The sequence below is a fragment of the Rhinoderma darwinii genome, chromosome 2 (assembly GCF_050947455.1).
Source record: "Rhinoderma darwinii isolate aRhiDar2 chromosome 2, aRhiDar2.hap1, whole genome shotgun sequence".
NCBI lineage: Eukaryota > Metazoa > Chordata > Amphibia > Anura > Rhinodermatidae > Rhinoderma > Rhinoderma darwinii.
This window is the reverse complement of record NC_134688.1, coordinates 263,685,361-263,709,772: the sequence shown is the minus strand read 5'-3', so window position 1 is coordinate 263,709,772 and position 24,412 is coordinate 263,685,361. Positions and strand designations below refer to the sequence as shown.

The window sequence follows — 24,412 nt, the reverse complement described above, 5'->3', positions numbered from 1 at the left end:
CAAACAAACATCAAGAACAACAATTTACAAATAATAATAACAATGGAAGGGGAGTCCTTGGAGCTACAAAAGTCTGTCACGAAACAGCCCACCTGCATAGTATTTTACTCCCAGCCGTCACCCTACTGGCTCAGGGGCACCGTTATACCTGCAGTTGGCTGACCTCAACCGCAACCACTCCCCGGGACACCACCCAGCGGGAGCCCAAATTGACCACTCCCCGGGACACCACCCAGCGGGAGCCCTAATTGACCACTCCTCGGGACACCACCCAGCAGGAGCCCAAATTGAGCAGACTACCAACCATAATAAATTGGGGAGGGACCATACCCCCTATGAATCCCCCCCCCCCACAGTAATTTACCACCAACTCCAAGGACCCCCAATCCGCCATACAACTGCTGCGACATTGCAAAACTGTTCCACAGCATCCTCTGGTACCTGCGGAAAAACAAAAACAACGAGCAACAAAGCGAAATACCAAAATAGTCACACAGATGAACACATCATTTTGGGAGGGAGGGTGGGACAAGCTTCCCTGTGCTGTTACTAAAGATGGCGACGCCTTTCCCTCTCCTACCCTTAAGTAAACTGACCTCGCCCCCCTCACATCCGCCCCCTCCTAACCACACCCCTAACTCCTTAACTCCTTCCCTTCCTAACATCCCTGATCATGGTGGCCTCCCCCTATGGCATTCTGCCGGGTCCAGCCTGTACTTGATCAGGGGACTGTAGAGTGCGTACACTCCTACCGGGGGGGGGGGAAGTGGCTTCACCTACTCACCTTCCCCATTAATGGCCATACCTTTTCCCAAACCCCCTGTCCCTCTAATAAGACTCAGACACTTGGGTTGGATAAATTTGGCCACAGCAGCCATTTTATTTACAAACAAACATCAAGAACAACAATTTACAAATAATAATAACAATGGAAGGGGAGTCCTTGGAGCTACAAAAGTCTGTCACGAAACAGCCCACCTGCATAGTATTTTACTCCCAGCCGTCACCCTACTGGCTCAGGGGCACCGTTATACCTGCAGTTGGCTGACCTCAACCGCAACCACTCCCCGGGACACCACCCAGCGGGAGCCCAAATTGACCACTCCCCGGGACACCACCCAGCGGGAGCCCTAATTGACCACTCCTCGGGACACCACCCAGCAGGAGCCCAAATTGAGCAGACTACCAACCATAATAAATTGGGGAGGGACCATACCCCCTATGAATCCCCCCCCCCACAGTAATTTACCACCAACTCCAAGGACCCCCAATCCGCCACACGAACATACTTAGACACCTTTAAGTATGCGAGCCCCCACCCAACGAGAGGGCCCTTTCGATACCTTCCTGCAGGCGCAGAGTCCACAGGTCGATCCCCACGGCCGTCAGGTGCACACCATCACCTAGCCAATAATTACCCTGGCCATCCTCGAAGTCATAATGACGCACGAAGACCCCCCCATTTCTCACCACGAAACCCGAAACTGCCCAATTAACCTTAACCCTGGCTTTATTCAACCGCTGCACCGATCTAGCATGCCGCCAAACCTTCCGCGGGACAATCTCTGACCACACCACCTTAATAGCCGGGAAAACGGACCATAACCTGAGTAGATCGTATTTTATATCCCTGATCAATTCCCGAAAAGGACGACTACCCAAATCGTTACCCCCGACATGTAACACCAAGACATCCGGGGCCCTGTCCATCAGCGCAAACCGATGCACGTCCGGCAACACCCGACTCCACAGCATCCCCCTACTCCCCAGCCACCGCACGACTACATCCTCCCGCCGAAAACCCAACTGCCGCCCGTCTGGACGAACATCCGCCCGCTCCGCCCCCCAATGAACGTAGGAATGCCCGACGATCCACACCAATCGGCCCGCGGGTCCTGAAAAATAAAACCACTGATTAACAAAACGAGTAAGGATGCAAGCGAAACATGGAGGAGGAGAGAAAAACGATGAGGGGAGCCGGAGGGAGTGTAGAGAAGGAGGGATTACGACTGGACTATCATATAAACTGAGGGCGCACATACAGCTGGAAGCGGCGGGAATCCCATCGACCTATCTGCTTTACCACTTCCTCACCCAACCCCCATGCCACCGCCTCCGTCGCTGCCCCAATCCGAAAAGAATGGGGGGAAAACAACGCCTCCTCCAGTCCCAACTTCCGCAGACACCTACGAAAAACCCACGTAAACTGATACCGGGACATAAAGGACCCATCCTCATGACACAACAACTGTCCCCTACGCACCGTTGAGACCTCTCTGAACCCCGCAAAGCAGGCGACCGGGCACATCCTGACCCCCTTGGCCACCCCCAACACCACTCTCTTACCCCGACCCCCTTGATCCGTCTTAGACCGCCGGATCCAGAATTCCACACTCCGATCCGTTACCAACACATCTTCCATTCTCAACCCCCCAGGTCTCCTTGTGCTGGGAGCCACCAGCTCCCCGACCCTCAGGGCCCCAAAAAATGCCCACGAGAATGCCAACCTATACAGGGTCACCTCGTAGCTGGAAAAACAAATGTCACACAACACCCCCCACAACTGTTCCAACAACATAAACGACACAGGGCGCCGCCGATCCGGCAACATCCTCCCTCTCCTGTACCCCCTCAGGGCCTGGCCAACCAAAAAACTTTTTGTAACATCCGTGTACCCCCGGACCTTAAAACCAAAAGCCAGGGCTGCCACAAAACGATTCACCTTGGACACTGACCAGCCCGCGATAGAGACTTGCCCCAGAAAAACTAACAACGCCACCACCCGATCCTCATCCGTCACTACACCCTCCAGAACTGCCAACCAACTCTCCCACTCCCGCCACGCCGAATCATAAGCAGCCCAAGTACCCTGCGCAAGCGAAGCCTGAATCAAACCTCCTGCGGCTCGTAACCCAGCCCCCACAACCATTCCGGGCAAGCGATCCCGTCCTCCTCCGCGTCCGGAGCCACCATCCTGAACCGCTCCCACTGCAAGCGAGAAAGAGAATCTGCAATGTCATTTTTGATCCCTGGCACATGAACCGCCACAACCCAAGCGTTCAAAGACAAGCAACGTAAAACAAGGTGCCTCAAAAGCCGGACGACCGGGGGGGATGACGCTGACACGTTGTTAATGGCCCCCACTACGCCCAAGTTGTCACAATGGAACCGTACCTTGCTGTCCCGAAACCTCTCACTCCAAATTTCCACCGCCACTACTATGGGAAACAGCTCTAGGAATACCAGGTTCTTCACCAAACCCAACTCCGCCCATTCCTCAGCCCACCGCGCCGCGCACCACTGACCCTTGCAGTAAGCCCCAAATCCCACGCAGCATCTGTAAACAGCTCCCAATCCACGCTGTCAACCACCGGGGCCATGATCAAGGACCTCCCATTATAACGATGCAAAAACTCAAACCAAACTGCCAAATCTGCCCTCAGCGTCTGTGTCAGACGAATGAAATGATGAGGGGCTGTCACCCCAGCCGTCGCTCCCGACAGCCGCCTGCTGAAAATCCGGCCCATGGGCATAATCCTGCAAGCAAAGTTAAGCTTACCCAATAATGACTGTAAAGCACGTAACGTGATCTTACGCAAATGTCTAGCCCGGTCCACCTCCGCCCGTAACGCTACCAATTTATCTTCCGGGAGCCGACACTCCATCCTCAAAGAATCAATGGTGATTCCTAAAAAGACCAGACAGGAGCTAGGTCCCTCCGTTTTGTCCTGGGCCAAAGGCACACCGAACCTCTTTGCCACCCACTCTATCGTGTTCAACAACGTAGCACAAACCGAAGACCCGCCTGGACCAACACACAGGAAATCATCCAAGTAATGTATGACCGATGAGACCCCCGCAACCTCACAAACCACCCACTCCAGGAAAGAACTAAAAGCTTCAAAATAGGCACAGGAAATAGAACACCCCATAGGGAGGCAGCGATCCACAAAATAAGCCCCGTCCCAATAACATCCTAACAGCCGTATGCTGTCAGGATGCACAGGGAGGAGGCGAAAGGCCGACTCAATATCCGTTTTTGCCATTAATGCACCCACACCATAGCGGCGCACCCACGCAACTGCCGCATCAAACGACGTGTAAGCCACCGAGCAAAGTTCCGGAGAAATCCCATCATTAACCGATCGCCCCCTCGGGTAAGATAAATGATGTATGAGCCTAAACTTATTCGGCTCCTTCTTAGGCACCACCCCCAGTGGTGACACCACCAGCTCTGGTAAAGGGCAACTCTCAAACGGACCTGCCATGCGCCCCAACTCCACCTCCTTCCGCAACTTATCCCCTACTACCCCTGGATACTGCAACGCTGAACGCAAACTACGCAAGGTAAACGGCACCTTGTGAGCAGGGGCAGGGATCCGGAAACCAACCCGAAAACCATCCAACAACAAACTTGCCCTGGACCTATCAGGGTACCTATTTAGAAAGGGCTCCATGTCTTCCCACCTCACCGGTGTCCGGCCCTTGACTAGCGCCCCCGGCCCCTCGTCCTTTTCCCTTCCGAAAACATTTAACCGCTCCGTGAGAGATCCCCCCGCAGGAGGAGCAGCTATGTTTGAACTTACAACCCGATCCGAACTTACACTGGCCCTCATTAAACTGCCAGCAGAACCCGGATTTTCCTCCTGCCCCCCCTGCTCCCCCCCCCGAAGGCAATGAGGGGCCGGCCACCCCGGCCCCACCCCCTTGAAAGGACTGGCCAAAACGCACTGGAGCCATGACCCGCAACCATAACCCTATGTCTTTGTTATCCCACCTAATGTCAGGTCTCACTGCCTTCCGCTGCCGGGACTGCTCATCATAGCGCAGCCACGTCTGCCCGCCGTAAACTCGATGAGCCTCTCCGATAGCATCCATATAACAGAAGAGGCCCGAACAATGTTCCGGCGTCTTCTGTCCAATGACGCTTGCCAAAATAGCAAAAGCCTGCAACCAATTAACAAAAGTTTGGGGAATCAATCGATACCGACGTTTTTCCTCCTTCTCCTTCTTGCTTTCCAACCACTTCCCTTTATCTAAATTGAACTTCTCCAACGGCAACAATGAAAAAATTTCCACATATTCATCCCTCCATATCTTTTCCCTTACTTCCGGTTTCAGATGCGCCCCCAATGGGCCCTCAAAACAAACATAGACCTCGCCCTTCGCCTTATCGTCCAACCGCACCTCATCCACTGCCACATCCTTTTCTGTCTGCACCGACACTGCCACGCCCGATTCCCTAGACACCACCCCAGCTCCCCATAGCGTGCTATCCACCACTGCAGGCCCCGACGGCCCCACCCAAGCTGCAACCGGGGATGGAGAACCTATCGCCCCCCCTCCGCATCGCGCCAAAAGGTCACGCACACAACACAACAATTCCTGAATCTCACCCCCACCACCCGTACTTCCTGTAATCCCCCCGCTACACCCCGGCAATCCCGTAGGCAAAAGTGAACCCCCACCCCCTACCCCTGGGGACCGAAATACAGCAGGCAATGAAAAAGTAGGAGACAGCGACTCACCGGGCTGCGCAGGTGCTGTGTCCCCACCAGCCGGGGCGAAGGATCCATCCAGACGTCCCTCTTGGTCACCGAACTCACGGTCGTCCACTTCATCCTGCCCAGACGGGCCAGGACAAGCGCCGCATGCATGACATCCCCGACCTTCTGATGGAGCGCTCCGTAACTGCGCCGATGAACTGGGCCTCTCCGCCCGTCTGTTGGGGGGCTCGACCACCCTGCGGCCCGCAGGTAGCCGCCCTCCTGCCCGCCGTGTCACCACCGACCGTGGCACACGCCTGGAATTGGTTGCATCATCCTGGGTACAGGTGGGCCGCCCGACTGGAGCATCGCCAGCACGGCCCACCGCAAGTCCTGGGTCCCGTCGTCTGGAGGCAGAGGGAGGTCCCGGATGCATGGGCGCCTGCCCTACCACCTCCGCTGAGCCAGGCCGGCTTCCAGGATTCCTCTCAGACCAGGCCGTCCTGCTCACGGCAGCCGAGCGAGGGGCCCGGCCTGGAGGGTCCCTCGTGGGGCTCCTTACCCTGCGCCTGGCTCGTGGCATCACTTCCGGGCTCAACCTCTCCGGAGGCCTCGTGCGACGTGACCGCCGCCGGGGAGGAGAGGACGGCACCGCCTGCGCCCCAGATCCAAACACGGCCGCGTCCTCCGTACTCGCCCCTGAACCAGGGGGCTCCCCATCTTCCTCTCCTCGTCCGCTCACCGCCGAGCTCGGAGCCCCAGACAGCGGGCCGGAAAGCCCCAGCCCCTCCGCTAGCCAGGCCATGCCTCGTTCTGGTACTGCTGCCCGGAGCTGGGTAAGTAGTGCATCCATTGTCAAATCCTGGACAAGCTTCCCTGTGCTGCTACAAGCTTCCCTGTGCTGTTACTAAAGATGGCGACGCCTTTCCCTCTCCTACCCTTAAGTAAACTGACCTCGCCCCCCTCACATCCGCCCCCTCCTAACCACACCCCTAACTCCTTAACTCCTTCCCTTCCTAACATCCCTGATCATGGTGGCCTCCCCCTATGGCATTCTGCCGGGTCCAGCCTGTACTTGCTTTTTAGTAGAATTTTGGAGATAAGCACCTGCCTGACTCCTCCAGATTATCTCATGCAAACTGCTGGATCTTTGTTTTACCGATGGATACAGTAGTTATTGGGGGCAGCCTGTAAGGTCAAATATACAGTAGATAGTCTGTGGATCTCATTGAAGTGGAACACAAATCTAATTTCTATGGCCAGCTCTTTTACACAGGCCAATTATCGGGCAAATGAGCGTTCACGGAACGTTCGTTCCCGATAATTGCCCTGTGTAAACAGGGCAGCGATCAGCAGATGAACGAGCAAACGCTCATTCATCAGCTGATCGTATAATTTTAAATGCTCAAAATATTATCGTTGTCAGCAGAACATCTTCCTGTGTAAACAGGGAGACGTGCTGCCGAAACAATATAAATGTATGAGGATGAGCGATCAGAGTAATGATCGCTCGTCCCCATACATTACTGATAATAACTCCTTGTGAAAGGAGCAAACGAGTGCCGATCAACAAGCTGTCTTGTTGATCAGCGCTCGTTGAACCGGCCAAAATTGGCCGGTGTAAAAGTATCTTAACTCCTGAAGAAGAGGTGTTGCTTCTTGATCTTTTATTTTTAGACCTAAACCAGTAAGAACTGGTATAAGTTTCTACCCGATTTGTGTGAGTGGGAATTTGTAACTCCATTCATATCATTTCTATGTACTGTATGTGTGCAACAGATAAGCAAGGTTACTTGCACATGGTTAGGCCTGGAGTTTGTGAGTTGCCTGAATTACTGACTTACAAGTTATTGACTAGTTGCCCACAGAATTGGGCGACAGGTCTATTCTCAACTGCATGTTTCAAGGCCTGTTACAACTTTGACATCTACTCCCCTAAGAAAAGTCACCAATAAATATCGTCAATTGCTCCATATAGAGAAGTTTTGCTGACAAACCCACAGACATTTTCCCTGCAGGGATGTAGTTCTTGTATTAACCTGTCTTTGTAAGAATAGTAGTTGTCTGTGTGAATTCCTCTCTGTATTCATTTAAACGGAAGGGAACTCATTTACAGGAACTGTACAACTTTTGCTGTTTTAAATCACACGTAAGAGATAAGGTCTTCAAGCTTTCATTCTTACCCTGCATGAACCAACATGTAAGATACAAATCTCCATGCTTCCTCTCGCTTATCTGGTCGGTATATGAGTGGACTCTTAGTGATACCAGAGTCCAGAGTGATCCATTGTTTCTGTGGCATCCATACTGCATAGTATATAAAAACACCCAGCTACATCAAAGGAAACAAACAGGAAAGTTAACTCTGATGGATCAAAGCAGACCTTTTTAAGTTTTTGTAAAATAACGATAAAATCCATTGGGTGCCACATAAGCTCTCTCTCCATCCTCCAGTACCAGTACGGCACAATCTGCATCAACTTAAAGGAGTTATCCGAGGTTTTTAAAGATGATAACCTATCCTTAGGATAGGCCATCGATATTAGATGGGTGGGGGTCCGACTTCCAGCACCCCTACCAGTCAGCTGTTTGAAGGGGTTCTGCTCCGCAGCCTCTTCTTTCTTTGCAAGTTTTCCTTTTCATTCATACTTGCATGTGCTGTTACAGTTACCGTGGGATAGTGGTGAAACCCCTTCCACAGCAGCTACAAATGTAATGGCGCGTACAAGTACGAACGAGCAGAAAAACCATGTAAACAAACAAACAGGCTGTGGCACTTGTGCTGAGAGTTAGACCCCCACCATTCTAATGTTGATGGACAATCCTTAGGATAGCCATTACTATTAAAAACCTGGAAAACGCACTTAAGGCCCTTTTACATGGACAGATGATTGGCTGACCGAGCGCTCGTAAAAGGGCAGCAATCAGCCGACAAACAAGCAAATTCTTGATTGTCAGCTGATCGCATTGATTATGCAGCCGAAAAAATTATCGTTTGTCGACAGCACCCCTCCCTATGTAAAGCTACACCTGACAAGTATAGTTATTATTGGAAGTAACCAGGAGGATTCCCAGTAGTGATGAAGCATTTACAATTCACCTGTCTTTATCAATCCTACAAATCCAGCCAAAATTGGAACAGGTCATAGATATATTTCAGATTACATTGGTAGTGCCCAGGAGCTCAGTCCAACAACAATTTTTTATAACCAAGGAGCTACGGTACTCTATAAACCCATTTTGTACTGGAAAAAATGGGGAGAAACCTCCAGCTCACCAATTCCTGCGTCCCAGCCTGACACCTCGCACGGATCTCCGCGACGGCCCACGGTGGAAATTGCAAGAAAAAAGGAGAAATGATCCAGCGCTGTGTCGGGATAAAAAGGATACGTAGATCCCACTTTTATTGGTAATAGAAAATATAAAAATATGGAAAGAGACGCAGTCCCAGGATGGTTGATGGTGCGGGCGTGTGCCCGAGCCTACGCGTTTCAAGCACCGACCATGCTCTTAATCATGGCAAGAAATGAAGTCCCATCTTGGGACCATCAACCATCCTGGGACTGCGTCTCTTTCCATATTTTTATATTTTCTATTACCAATAAAAGTGGGATCTACGTATCCTTTTTATCCCGACACAGCGCTGGATCATTTCTCCTTTTTTCTTGCCATTTTGTACTGCTCAGAGATTTCTGTTATGAGAAATGTAGGATTACTAGAATTCTACAAGCCTAAATAGTATGAGAACATCTGTGTTAGGCCACGTTCACATCGCGTTTGAGCTATTTGCCGAGCATATACGTTTGAAAACACTGAAACAGTATTAAAATGTATAGCTCGGCGTATACATAGACTATAATGGGTCAAATGTAAACCAAAATAGCATCCTTTGGGTCCAGGTTTGTCATGGTTTACTTTGGTATACTTTGAAAGTAGTGAATACGCTATTCAGTACTTAAAAAAATATATAAGCGCAACATATGTTTTTTAACATTAATATCAATGGATGACGTATACAAACGTAATGCTATACGTTATTCTCTGTTTACATACAGTAAAACTTTACGTTTTTTTTCTTTTCAGAAAATTTTATTTCATCAATGTTCATTTTAAGGCCTTATTCACACGAACGTGTGCATTTTGCGCGTGTAAAAAACGCAGTGTTTTTCATGCATTGCAGTTCCGTGTGACATCCGTGTACAGTGCATGTCTGTGTTTTTTACACGCGTATGTCATACGTATGTCATGCGTTTTTTACGTCCGCAAAATAAACTGAAGAAGTTGTTTTTTTTTTACTCATTTCTTTAGCAACTGTTGCATGAAAAACACATGGCTGTCCGTGATTTTCACGCACCCATTGACTTTAATGAGTGCGCGAGGTGCAAAAAACGCAGAAGTATAGGACATGCAGTGAGTTTCATGCAGCGGAGACACACTGCGTGAAAAACACAGTCTGAATGGCCCAATTGAATTGCATAGGCCCGTGTGACGTCCGTTGTTTTAACGCGCGTAACACGGACGTGAAATACGCTCGTGTGAATTAGGCCTTAGAAATAACCTTATACATTTTTTAAGTAAATAACGGACAGAGATGTATACCATACACGCTATAAAAAACACACGCTATAAAAAAACACTGACGTAAACAGAAAATTGTGTGTTTTTGCATACGTTTCTAATGGTCCACGTTTTTTTTGTAAAAAAAAGTATATACTCAGCGGATAGCACAAACGCGATGTGAATAGGGCCTTAGGCTGTTTAGGGAATACATTTTAGGGATGAAGATGAAGTGTTCACTGTTGACTCTCAGCAACAACTGTCCGACTACTTTTGTAGATTGCTGGGATTTCTCGTGGACTATTCTTAGGAGTATGACTTACCAAAATATACAGTATATACAGTGAAGGAAATAAGTATTTGATCCCTTGCTGATTTTGTAAGTTTGCCCACTGTCAAAGACATGAACAGTCTAGAATTTTTAGGCTAGGTTAATTTTACCAGTGAGAGATAGATTATATAAAAAAAAAAAAAAAAGAAAATCACATAGTCAAAATTATATATATTTATTTGCATTGTGCACAGAGAAATAAGTATTTGATCCCTTTGGCAAACAAGACTTAATACTTGGTGGCAAAACCCTTGTTGGCAAGCACAGCAGTCAGATGTTTTTTGTAGTTGATGATGAGGTTTGTACACATGTTAGATGGAATTTTGGCCCACTCCTCTTTGCAGATCATCTGTAAATCATTAAGATTTTGAGGCTGTCACTTGGCAACTCGGATCTTGAGCTCCCTCCATAATTTTTCGAGGGGATTAAGGTCTGGAGACTGGCTAGGCCACTCCATGACCTTAATGTGCTTCTTTTTGAGCCACTCCTTTGTTGCCTTGGCTGTATGTTTCGGGTCATTGTCGCGCTGGAAGACCAGCCACAAGTCCTTTTTAATGTCCTGGTGGAGGGAAGGAGGTTGTCACTCAGGATTTGACGGTACATGGCTCCCTCCATTCTCCAATTGATGCGGTGAAGTAGTCCTGTGCACTTAGCAGAGAAACACCCCCAAAACATAATGTTTCCACCTCCATGCTTGACAGTGGGGACGGTGTTCTTTGGGTCATAGGCAGCATTTCTCTTCCTCCAAACACGGCGAGTTGAGTTAATGCCAAAGAGCTCAATTTTAGTCTCATCTGACCACAGCACCTTCTCCCAATCACTCTCAGAATCATCCAGATGTTCATTTGCAAACTTCAGACGGGCCTGTACATGTGCCTTCTTGAGCAGGGGGACCTTGCGGACACTGCAGGATTTTAATCCATTACGGCGTAATGTGTTACCAATGGTTTTCTTGGTGACTGTGGTCCCAGCTGCCTTGAGATCATTAACAAGTTCCCCCCGTGTAGTTTTCGGCTGAGCTCTCACCTTCCTCAGGATCAAGGATACCCCACGAGGTGAGATTTTGCATGGAGCCCCAGATCGATGTCGATTGACAGTCATTTTGTATGTCTTCCATTTTCTTACTATTGCACCAACAGTTGTCTCCTTCTCACCCAGCGTCTTACTTATGGTTTTGTAGCCCATTCCAGCCTTGTGCAGGTCTATGATCTTGTCCCTGACATCCTTAGAAAGCTCTTTGGTCTTGCCCATGTTGTAGAGGTTAGAGTCAGACTGATTAATTGAGTCTGTGGACAGGAGTCTTTTATACAGGTGACCATTTAAGACAGCTGTCTTTAATGCAGGCACCAACTTGTTTTGGAGCGTGTAACTGGTCTGGAGGAGGCTGAACTCTTAATGGTTGGTAAGGGATCAAATACTTATTTCTCTGTGCACAATGCAAATAAATATATATAATTTGGACAATGTGATTTTCAGTTTTTTTTTTTTTATATAATCTAACTCTCACTGGTAAAATTAACCTAGCCTAAAAATTCTAGACTGTTCATGTCTTTGACAGTGGGCAAACTTACAAAATCAGCAAGGGATCAAATACTTATTTCCTTCACTGTACATCCAATCTTACGGCAGCTCTTTACATTTTCTTTTAATGCTTCATAGTAATCACACCTACTGTAAATTTTTCTGACACATCTAGTCTAGAACTGTGATACAAAAAGATGGTAATGACTGAATTTGTCTTTAAGGTATAGGATATACTTATATCTTATGTGCTTATCCCTGTGAAATGAAGGTGTTACCCTGGACTCAATGGACACTGTTACATTACCCTGAATCATGACTATGTACTACAAGGATGAAGGACCCTGAATGAAAATGACTAGGCTCTATTAGGTTAATGGTAATTGAGTATATAATAGAATCATCTTTTATTGGAATTGGATGCACTCATGTCAGGCAGATGCACAATGGTAATCTTCATTTTATCTGTTTTCGCTTGTCTTTACAAGTAAATAATTGTAGCAGATTTAATATGAAGGTAGTATGAGTCACTTCTTAATATTACGTGTTATACATCCTAAAATTAAATAGTGGTGCTGTAAATGCATCACATGCACTGGCTGGTAATATACAGCTACTATACAATGAATGGACTGCCAGTCATACATGTATTCACTATAAAAAAAATCATGACTTGGAGGTAATATACAGTATATGTGAGAAAACAGAATTCTAAGGAGCCGTCTAAAAAGATATTGTAATAATAATAGCAGCAATATAGATAATACTTAAACATTTGTAAAGAATGTGGCTGGTGGATGTTGATATCAGTCATGTGCAGGGGATTATGAAGGGAATATGAAAATAAAACACGCTTTTTTTTAAGTACAGGGTGTAAGACCCCCATCTCTCCGGTTTGGACAGAAGAAGGGGTCACCAACATCTAGCTCAAAATGCTTTGGGTGGAATCCCGTTTCTGGGACCTCCAGTGATCAGACGCATTTTCTGCAGCTTACATTCCGAAAGGCTTCATGGCTTTTTCTAATATTAATATTTTTGCTTATCTACAATACATTATTTAGAGGGGATGCAAACCAGAGATTCAATTATATATGACATAATATACACAGCTTTCCCCTTGATATAGTGAATATCTCATTATTTGGACAATGATTGAGATAAAAATACCAGTATTCACAGACCTAAACTTTCTTAAAGGCAGGATTCACACATGCAGTTCTCAGTGTAGTGTTCTTTAGCCAAAGTCAGCAGTGGATCCAAAAAGAAGGACAAGTATAAGGGTATGTTCACACGATAGCAGGCATTTACGGCTGAAATGACAGCCTGTTTTCAGAAGAAAACAGCTGCGTCGTTTCAGCCGTAAATGCTCCTCCTCGTATTATGCGAGGCGTCTGTGACGCTCGTATATCTTGAGCTGCTCTTCATTGAGTTCAATGAAGAACAGCTCAAATTACGTTGCAAAGAAGTGCCCTGCACTTCTTTGCCGAGGCAGTCAATTTACGCGTCGTAGTTTGACAGCTGTCAAACGACGACGCGTAAATTACAGGTTGTCTGCACAGTACGTCGGCAAACCCATTCAAATGAATGGGCAGATGTTTGCCGACGTATTGTAGCCATATTTTCAGACGTAAAACGAGGCATAATACGCCTCGTTTACGTCTGAAAATAGGTAGTGTGAACCCAGCCTTAAAGAGGCTCTGTCACCAGATTTTGCAACCCCTATCTGCTATTGCAGCAGATAGGCGCTGCAATGTAGATTACAGTAATGTTTTTATTTTAAAAAAACGAGCATTTTTGGTCAAGTTATGACCATTTTTGTAGTTATGCAAATGAGGCTTGCAAAAGTCCAAGTGGGTGTGTTTAAAAGTAAAAGTCCAAGTGGGCGTGTATTATGTGCGTACATCGGGGCGTTTTTAATACTTTTACTAGCTGGGCGCTCTGAAGAGAAGTATCATCCACTTCTCTTCAGAACGCCCAGCTTCTGGCAGTGCAGACACAGCCGTGTTCTCGAGAGATCACGCTGTGTCGTCACTCACAGGTCCTGCATCGTGTCAGACGAGCGAGGACACCGGCACCAGAGGCTTCAGTTGATTCTGCAGCAGCATCGGCGTTTGCAGGTAAGTCGATGTAGCTACTTACCTGCAAACGCTGATGCTGCTGCAGAATCAACTGTAGCCTCTGGTGCCGGTGTCCTCGCTTGTCTGACACGATGCAGGACCTGTGAGTGACGACACAGCGTGATCTCTCGAGAACACGGCTGTGTCTGCACTGCCAGAAGCTGGGCGTTCTGAAGAGAAGTGGATGATACTTCTCGTCAGAGCGCCCAGCTAGTAAAAGTATTAAAAACGCCCCGATGTACGCACATAATACACGCCCACTTGGACTTTTACTTTTAAACACACCCACTTGGACTTTTGCAAGCCTCATTTGCATAACTACAAAAATGGTCATAACTTGGCCAAAAATGCTCGTTTTTTAAAAATAAAAACGTTACTGTAATCTACATTGCAGCGCCTATCTGCTGCAATAGCAGATAGGGCTTGCAAAATCTGGTGACAGAGCCTCTTTAAGGAAAGAATTCACTCCTGTGCTTGGGTCAAAAGACTGCATGAATGAATCCTGTAAGTGTGGCCACGTACTTAGAGGCCAGTTAGGCTTTTTTTTGGTGAAAATCAAGGCAAAAACCTCTATCATTGCAATGTGTGAACACAGTCTTAGAGCGGTTAGAACAATATACCTTTACATAATGTTACAAATCGATTACATCTTCTAAAAGGATGTCAAAAATGAAAGTCTATTCTTATTTCCCAACAAGTAATACATTGTCTTCATGTGACACATTATTAAATGAGTTTTATCCAGAATCAATTAAGCGGTAACTAAACGTTCAACAAACTTCTGACACGTCATTGTGACATGTCTAAAGTTTTGATCGGTGGGGGTACGAGTACTGAGACCCCCACCAATCGCTAAAACGAAGCCGCAGAAGTGCTCATGTGAATACTGAACAGCTTTGTGTCTGTCCGGCTTTTTCTGGAAAGCCGATGTATCGGAGTACGGGTTCATAGACTTTCTATTGAGTCCGTACTCTGCTACATTGATTTCCGGAAAAAGCCGAACAGACACGAAGTGGCTGAGCGCTCACACGAGCACTTATGCTGCTTAGTTTTAGCGATTGGTGGGGGTCTCAGTACTCGGACCCCCACCAATCAAAACTTATGACATGTCACTATGACATGTCAGAAGTTTGTTGAACGTTTAGTTACCCTTTAAATACCAGAGGTCAATAAATAAGTATAAATTACATAATGGTATGTAAGACTGGATTTTCCACATACCTCAATAATGCTGATAGAAATAATAAAAATAGGAGGTGGTAAACAGTTTGCCCTCTCCATATAGGTTATTCTGTGGTCAGGTGGCAGCATCCAGTTTGAAATTGTGGTGTGAAATTTTTCCCAACAAGTATTAGGAGGAGGATCTTTACCAGATTCTTCAGTCTCCTCTGCCCAATCTGCCATTCCTTCAAGTTCCATGTTAGTCATGGTGTCTGTAATATGAAAGAAATTTAAAAAAAAAGTTTTGTAAGCAAAGCTGTATTTCAACCATACATTTTCTAACAATGAGGCTGGGTTTCCACAGTGCAAATGTGCTGTAGATTTTGGATGTATTTTTTAGGCCAAAACCAGGAATGGAACCTAAACAGAATAAATATATAAAGAAATATATAGGTCTGCTCTCCTGGATCCAATTCTGTTTTTGGCTTACAAAATGCAGGAAAAATCTGCAGCAAATCTGCACTGTGGAAACCCAACTTTAGAGTAAATGGAACTGTGCAAACAAGCATGCCAAATGTAGTGCCCAAGTTTGTGAACTGAGCCTTAAAGGGTAACTAAACTTTTAGAAAAGTTCCGACATGTGATAGTGACGTGTCAGAAGTTTTGATCTGTGGGGGTAGTAGCACTGAGACCCCAACTGATTGCAAAAACGAAGCGACAGATGTAATGGTGTGCGGACTCAATAAAAAGCCTATGGGCCCGTACATTGGCTTTCCGAGAAAAGCCGATCAGAAACAAAGCTCAGCACCCACCCGAGCGCTTCTTCCGCCTCGTTTTAGCGATCGTGGGGTTGCAGTGCTCGGACCCCCACCGATCAAAACTTCTGACATGTCACTATGACACGTCAGAAGTTTTCTAAAAGTTTAGTTACACTTCAACTCATAATGCTTACTCCAACTCCCAACATTTTGGTTTTCTGTTCTTAAAGAGGCTCTGTCACCAGATTTTCAAACCCCTATCTCGTATTGCAGCAGATCGGCGCTGCAATGTAGATAACAGTAACGTTTTTGTTTTTTTTCAAAAACGAGCATTTTTGTCCAAGTTATGACCATTTTTATATTTATGCAAATGAGCCTTTCTTAAGTACAACTGGGCGTGTTTAAAGTTATGTCCAAGTGGGCGTGTATTGTGTGTGTTACATCTGGGCGTTTTTACTTGTTTTACTAGCTGGGCATTGTGAATGGAAGTGTATGATGCTGATGAATCAGCATCATCCACTTCTATTCACAACGCCCAGCTTCTGGCAGTGCACAGACACACAGCGTGTCCTCGCGAGATCACGCTGTGATGTCACTCACTTCCTCCCACAGGAACTTCATCGCGTTGGATGAGCGAGGACACGCTGTGTGTCTGAACTGCCAGAAGCTGGGTGGTAACGAAGAAAAGTGGATGATGCTGATTCGTCAGCATCATACACTTCTATTCACAACGCCCAGCTAGTAAAACAAGTAAAAACGCCCAGATGTAACGAACACAATACACGCCCACTTGGACATAACTTTACACACGCCCAGTTGTACTTAAGAAAGGCTCATTTGCATAAATATAAAAATGGTCATAACTTGGCCAAAAATGCTCGTTTTTGAAAAAAAAACGTTACTGTTATCTACATTGCAGCGCCGATCTGCTGCAATAGGAGATAGGGGTTTGAAAATCTGGTGACAGAGCCTCTTTAAAGAAATATAGGAATATATGTGGCTTCTCTCAATAACTGTTAATTCTGAATAACTGAACTGAGCACTCGAATTGATCACATTGAGGAACCTCAGATATTGAGGTTACAGGCACTATGCAATTTATTTATATGCATTTATGGACTTGGTATGCATACATAGAAATCTAGGCGTGTTTAACTACACATACCTTGCTAATGGATGCCGCTAATGGATGCCGCTAATGGATGCCGCTAACGGATGCTGCTAATGGATGCCGCTAATGTTAAAAAAAAAAAAAAAAATGTCTCTGCAGCAATTTGACTTTTGCTGTGAAATCAGTTCTTAGGGACTAAATTGCTGTAGCACGAATATTTCAACCTAAACATTCAACGTTCAGTTAAAGGGGTTATCCGGGTTCCGATTTTTTTTCCTAATGACTGTAGATGACATGATTTAAGAAAAGAAGCAGTGCTCATCTATCCTTTCCCTCAGCGATCTAGCTGATGCCCTCCCGGTGATTGTCTACAGGCAGGCATCATGTGACCGCTGCAGCCAATCATGTAAACAATCTCGTAAGTCCATTTTTGTAAGCTCAAAGGGGGTTGTCTCACAACAAAAACCTTCTTCCATATTGGAGCATATGGCGATCATAGGGCATATGGAGATCATAGAGGTGGGTCCACTGTTTAGGACCCCCATCTATGAGCCAGAACACAGAGCCTCTGTGTAAAAGCGTCCTGCTCTGCGGTGTCTTTTAAATACTACAAAAAATGAATGACTAGATTTGGGATTACAGAAGCCGAACCCATGGCTGTCAGCCTCTGTGTAAAAAAGGTTATTTTCATGAGACAACCCCTTTAAAGAGTATGAAATGGTTTCATATAAATATGGCTTAAATAAAATGATGTGTTTAGTCGTCATGTTTGCTTCTACATACTCTAGTGTTTAAGAAACTTTAGTTACTTACAGAAGTGTACATCCTAATTTTCTCTCTAAATCTGACATAACCCGAGATGTATGGGGTGAGATGTAAAACAAACATTTAAAAGAAAACGTATACCCCTGTTGGATTCTTCCAATGGATGCCATAATTCACCCATCCGTTGCCCATAGACTCCAATATTTAAAAAAAATTATGTGTCAAAGCCATCCAGTAAAAAAAAAATCTATGTTAAAGAGGCTCTGTCACCAGATTTTCAAACCCCTATCTCGTATTGCAGCAGATCGGCACTGCAATGTAGATGACAGTAACGTTTTATTTTTTTCAAAAACGAGCATTTTTATATTTATGCAAATGAGCCTTTCTTAAGTACAACTGGGCGTGTTTAAAGTTAAGTACAAGTGGGCGTGTATTGTGTGTACACATCTGGGAGTTTTTACTTGTTTTACTAGCTGGGCGTTGTGAATAGAAGTGTATGATGCTGACGAATCAGCATCATCCACTTCTCTTCGTCAACACCCAGCTTCTGACAGTGCACAGACACACAGCGTGTTCTCGAGAGATCACGCTGTGACGTCACTTCCTGCCCCAGGTCCTGCATCATGTCGGACGAGCGAGGACACATCGGCACCAGGTGACAGAGGCTACAGTTGATTCTGCAGCAGCATCAGCGTTTGCAGGTAAGTCGATGTAGCCTCTGTCGCCTGGTGCCGATGTGTCCTCGCTTGTCCGACACGATGCAGGACCTGGGGCAGGAAGTGACGTCACAGCGTGATCTCTGGAGAACACGCTGTGTGTCTGTGCACTGCCAGAAGCTGGGTGTTGATGAAGAGAAGTGGATGATGCTGATTCGTCAGCATCATACACTTCCATTCACAACGCCCAGCTAGTAAAACAAGTAAAAACGCCCAGATGTACACACACAATACACGCTCACTTGGACATAACTTTAAACACGCCCAGTTGTACTTAAGAAAGGCTCATTTGCATAAATATAAAAATGCGCATAACTTGGCCAAAAATGCTCGTTTTTGAAAAAAAACAAAACGTTACTGTTATCTACATAGCAGCGCCGATCTGCTGCAATAGGAGATAGTGGTTTGAAAATCTGGTGACAGAGCCTCTTTAAACGTAAACTTTTTTTTCAACATGGGAGTCTATGGGTGATGGATGGCATCCATCAGAGGCATCCGTCAGCCATCTAACACCCATTTTTAAAAAAAGTATACATTTAACGTATACCTTTTTTTACTGGATGGCTGTGACCAATGCCTCTGATGGATGCCATCTGTCGCCCATAGACTTCTATATTAAAAAAAAAATCTACGTTTAAGGCTCTGTTAACATCTGTTTTGGTGGCTCTAATAAAAAAATGCTGGAAGAAATAGTGCAGCATGCTGCGCTATTTCATCCAGTGAAATAATGGACACCCTCACGGAAACATGACGAAACCCACTAAAGTCATTGGGCTCCATTGGGCGCCGTTAGTGTCTGTGATGCAATACTGTAGTTCCGGTACTTACATTTTTACGGTTTATCTGTTCCTATGACGGAACAGAAGAATTGAGAGCTGAAATCTATTGGTTGCTTTCAGCATTTCCTCTACTGCATTTGTTTTTATAGATCTCCCCACTTACTAGAAAATATAATGTTCCATCCAATTTAGGTGGTGCATGCATTGGTAGTTGTGCATCACCAATGAAAATCTTGTTGGTGCCCGCAATGTTTACCCATGTGTGTTCACGCCATTTATAGCCCTACAGCTAATCATAGAGTATAGGCAAATCAGTATCTGACACTGCTGGGCCTGCCTCTTTCTACAGTCTTTCCCTGGCTCTGTAGTGGTGCATTTGAATTGAAGAGGAGTCATGGATGACACTTTAATATGGCACCGAGCTGGAGACGTGGACAGCGTCCGGCAATTTGTTAAAGGGCACCTCTGAAAGAAGGTTCCAGCTGTTAGATACCTGCACTCTTCTATGCGGTTGGCAGGGACTCCATGTGGGGCTCCTCTTGATCACACTACGGCAGGGGTGGGATCCGGCCAGTTGGACCCGAACCGGTTGTTAAAGTTACAGCCGTTTCGCAGAACCGGGTGAAGCGGGAAGCCGGAACATAATGCCTCACCATTCGACGCTTTAATGATGATGCAGTCGGCGATGACTCATCGCGCCGCTGCATCGTTCCGCTGGAGGAGGACTGGCGCCACTGGAGGATGGAGCAGGAACGGGACAGGTAAGAATATAATGTTTTTTTTTTCCTTCTATCGTGGGCTGCGTTGGGGGCCTTATCTATAGGGGACTATACAGGGTACAGTAACTACAGAAGACTATTTAGGGAACATAAAATACAGGGGACTATATAAGGAACATAAACTACAGGGGACAATACATAGGTAACAGTAACTACAGGGGACTATATAGGGCTCAGTAGCTACAGGGGACTATATAGGGAACAGTAACTGCAGGGGACTATATAGGGAACAGTAACTACAGGGGACAATACATAGGTAACTAACTACAGGGGACTATATAGGTAACAGTAACTGCAGGGGACAATACATAGGTAACAGTAACTACAGTGGACTATATAGGGAACAGTAACTACAGGGGACTATAGGGAACACTAAGTACAGGGGACTATATAGGGAACACTAACGACAGGGAACTATTTAGGGTACATTAACTACAGGGGACTATACAGGGAACAGTAACTACAGGGGACTATATAGGGAACAGTAACTACAGGGGTCAATACATAGGTAACAGTAACTACAGGGGGCAATACATAGGTAACAGTAACTACAGAGGACTATACACGGAACAGTAACTACAGGGGACTATATAGGCAACTAACTACAGGGGACTATACATAGGTAACAGTAACTACAGTGGACAATACATAGGTAACAGTAACTACAGGGGACTATATAGGGAACAGTAACTGCAGGGGACTATATAGGGAACACTAACTACAGGGGACTATATAGGGAACACTAACTACATGGGACTACATAGGGAACACTAACTACAGGAGACTATATAGGGAACACTAACTACAAGGGACTATATAGGGACCCTTATCTAGAGGGAACAACACAGGGGGCTCTATCTATAGGGAGGCACTATACTGGGAACGCTACAGTGAATGCCAGAGGGGGCACTATCTACAGGGAAGGCTACAGTGGGCCCTGTCTGCAGGGAACGGTACATGGTGCACTATCTACAGGGAACGCTACTACCTACAGAAGGCCCTATGGGGAGCACTATCTACAGAGGGCTCTATGGGTAGAACTATCTATAGATGGCTCTATGAGGGGCACTATCTACAGGGGGCTCTATGAGGGGCACTATCTACAGGGAGCACTGTGTGTGGTGCATTACTTTACAGTGTTTGACACAATTTTATTCATGGGCACAGTGTATGGTACTATTATAATCAGGGATACAGTTTATGGTACTATTATATTCAGTGGCACAGTGTGTAGCACGATTATATTTGGGGACACAGTGTATGATACTATTATATTTAGTGCCATAGAGTGTGGAACCATAAGAATTTGCTCTTCGTTTATAGGTGCAGAAATGTTGAAAAAAGGGAGCTTCCGAAGACATCAGATTGAGCAGATTGACACATTTCCGCAGAAATGGGTCATGGCCAGGAGGCATCATAGAGATATGGACCAGATGGAAAAGTAAAGAGAAAGAAGTAATCTGAGAAGTCATCACCAGTGAGCCACTAAATGTAAATGTTTATTCTCCCTGTGACTGTTCAGTACTGTAGTCACTGTATGATCTGCAGCAAGATGATGCGTGTATCGTTATTTTTTGTGAAACCGCAACTCCCAGCATATCCTTACCATCGATCTGGCTATACTGGGAGCTGTAGTTTTATTCCGTAAAAACGTATATGGCAGTGGTTAAGCTAAATTTGCAAATTATATCTGTACTGAGCTGTATTTGTACTGGTGCTGTATATATGTACTGAGCTTGGTCCTGGAGTCATATTCATCATAACAACCAAGCTAAATAAATATATATGTGTGTATATATATATATGTGTATATATATATATATATATATATATATATATATATATATATATATATATATATATAGCACCAAAGAGGAGCTCAGAACGTATATACAACTCCAGAACCAAGCTCAGCATATAAATACAGCATCAGAACCAAGCTCAGTACATATATACACACCAGAACCAAGCTCAGTACATAAATACAGCACGAGAACCAAGCTCAGTGTCGCGGGCCGTCGGGTTTACTCACTGCCCGATGCCTGCAGCCATGGATCAGTGAGCGCTGGTCCCCATCTCTTTCCTAGGAGATGCCAGCGCTCACTTCCGCTCCGGTCCGCTGTGTCCCAGTGGTTGCGCGCGTACGCTCGTGCTCGGTCTTAAAGGGCCAGAGCGCGCAAATGAAAACCATCATCATCATCAACTCACATGATTTCCTGGACTGTAAGAATGTCCCTGCCCTTCTGATCCTTGCCTGAGAGTAGTTAGTGTTTCCCAAGTCTGTCTTGCAAATGGTCCATTAGTGTTTTCCCATTCCAGTTGTTACCCGTGCCCTGTTACCTGTTCCTGTATCACCGTGCTGTGTCCTTGTTCCTGTGCCTACTAGTGTTGGAGTCGTGTCTACTGCACCTTCTGTCATTTGCCACGTCCTTTGTCATCCGCCACGTCCGGTGTCATCTTCCATGTCCAGTGTGATTCACCACATCTGGCGCAACCTGCGGCACCTGCTGTCATCCGCCACGTCTGGCGTAACCTGCTGCACCCACCTCCATCCATGCCAGAGCTGCGGCCGCTGTCTGGACTATCCAGGTACCCTAGTGTGGGACTTTGTATTACTGGGGTGCTCTGTTGTTTGGCCAGCTGCCTCCGCGCTACGGCAGTGCGGCCTAGTGGGTCCACATACCCACAAACCGTGATACTCCGTACATAAATAAAGCCCCAGAACCAAGCTCAGTACATCTATACAGCACTAGAACAAAGCTCCGTACATATATATCAGAACAACCAAGCTCAAAACATATATACCGAGCTTGGTTCTGGTGCTGTATAGTAGTCCTTCTCAATGATTAAGAATATCAAAAAGTTCATTTGTTTCAGTAATTCAATTCAAAAAGTGAAACTCATATATTCTATAGATTCATTACACACAGTGATCTATTTCCAGCATTTTTTTTCTTTTAATGTTGATGATTATGGGAACAGTTAATGAAAATCCAAAATTTGGTGTCTCAGAAAATTTGAATATTATATAGGCCCAATTTCAAAAATGATTTTTAATACCGAAATGTTGGCCTACTGAAAAGTATGTACAGTATGTGCACTCATTACTTGGTCGGGGCTCCTTTTGCATGAATTGGTGCATCAATGTGGCGTGGCATGGAGGCGATCAGCCAGTGGCACTGCTGAGGTGTTATGGAAGCCCAGGTTAATTCATCACTGACTGTGGAAACTTCACAAAGTAAATTTTGCATTTCATTTGGAAATCTCGGTCCCAGAGTCTGGAGGAAGAGTGGAGAGACATCAATCCAAGTTGCCTGCGGTCCAGTGTGAAGTTTCCAGTCAGTGATGGTTTGGGGAGCCATGTCATCTGCTGGTGTTGGTCCACTGTGTTATATCAAGTCCAGAGTCAGCGCAGCGTCTAGCAGGACATTTCTCAGCACTTCATGCTTCCCTCTGCTGACAAGCTTTATGGAGATGCTGATTTCATTTTCCAGCAGAACTTGGCACCTGCCTACACTGCCAAAACTACCAATACCTGGCGCTTGATTGGCCAGCAAACTCGTCTGACCTAAACCCCACAGAGAATCTATAGGGTATTGTCAAGAGGAAGATGAGAAACCAGACCCAACAATGCAGATGAGCTGAAGGCCACTATCGTAGAACCTGGGCTTCCATAACACCTTAGCAGTGCCACAGGCTGATCGCCTCCATGCCACACCATTGATGCAGTAATTCATGCAAAAGGAGCACCGACCAAGTATTGAGGGCATATACTGTACATGCTTTTTAGTAGGGCAACATTTCGGTATTAAAAATAATTTTTTGAAATTCGGCTTATATAATATTCTAATTTTCTGAGTGACTTAAATTTTGGGTTTTCATTAACTGTTACCATAATCATCATCATTACAAGATTTAGATCACTCTGTGTGTAATGAATCTATATAATATATGAGAGACACTTTTTGAATTGAATTACTGAAATCAATTAACTTTTGATGATATTCTAATTCATTTAGAAGGACTAGTATATATACTGAGCTTTGTTCTGGTGTTGTATATATGTACTGAGCTTGGTTCTGGTGCTGTAACTATATGTACTGAGCTTTGTTCTGGTGTTGTATTTATGTACTGAGCTTTGTTCTGATGTTGTATGTATGTACTGAGCTTTGTTCTGGTGCTGTATATATGTACTGAGCTTTGTTCTGGTGCTGTATATAAGTTCCTTACTTTGTTCTGGTGCTGTATATATGTATTGAACTTGGTTCTGGAGTTGTATTTAGGTACTAAGTTTGGTTTTGGTGTTGCATATTTTTATTGAGCTTTGTTTT

At 45.7% G+C, this 24,412-nt stretch overlaps 1 protein-coding gene across 1 annotated transcript in view; it reads right to left on the bottom strand.

Annotated features, from left to right (window-relative positions):
• The window catches only part of RHBDL2 (rhomboid like 2), a 40,282-nt gene extending 24,842 nt beyond the window's left edge, over window positions 1-15,440 (bottom strand). The window contains exons 1-2 of the mRNA XM_075850522.1: window positions 15,234-15,440; window positions 7,670-7,818 (exon numbers count right to left, since the gene is read on the bottom strand). Coding sequence (XP_075706637.1) covers window positions 7,670-7,818; window positions 15,234-15,440 — 356 coding nt within the window. The remainder of the gene's footprint in view (window positions 1-7,669; window positions 7,819-15,233) is intronic.
• Between the last annotated feature and the right edge of the window lie 8,972 nt (window positions 15,441-24,412).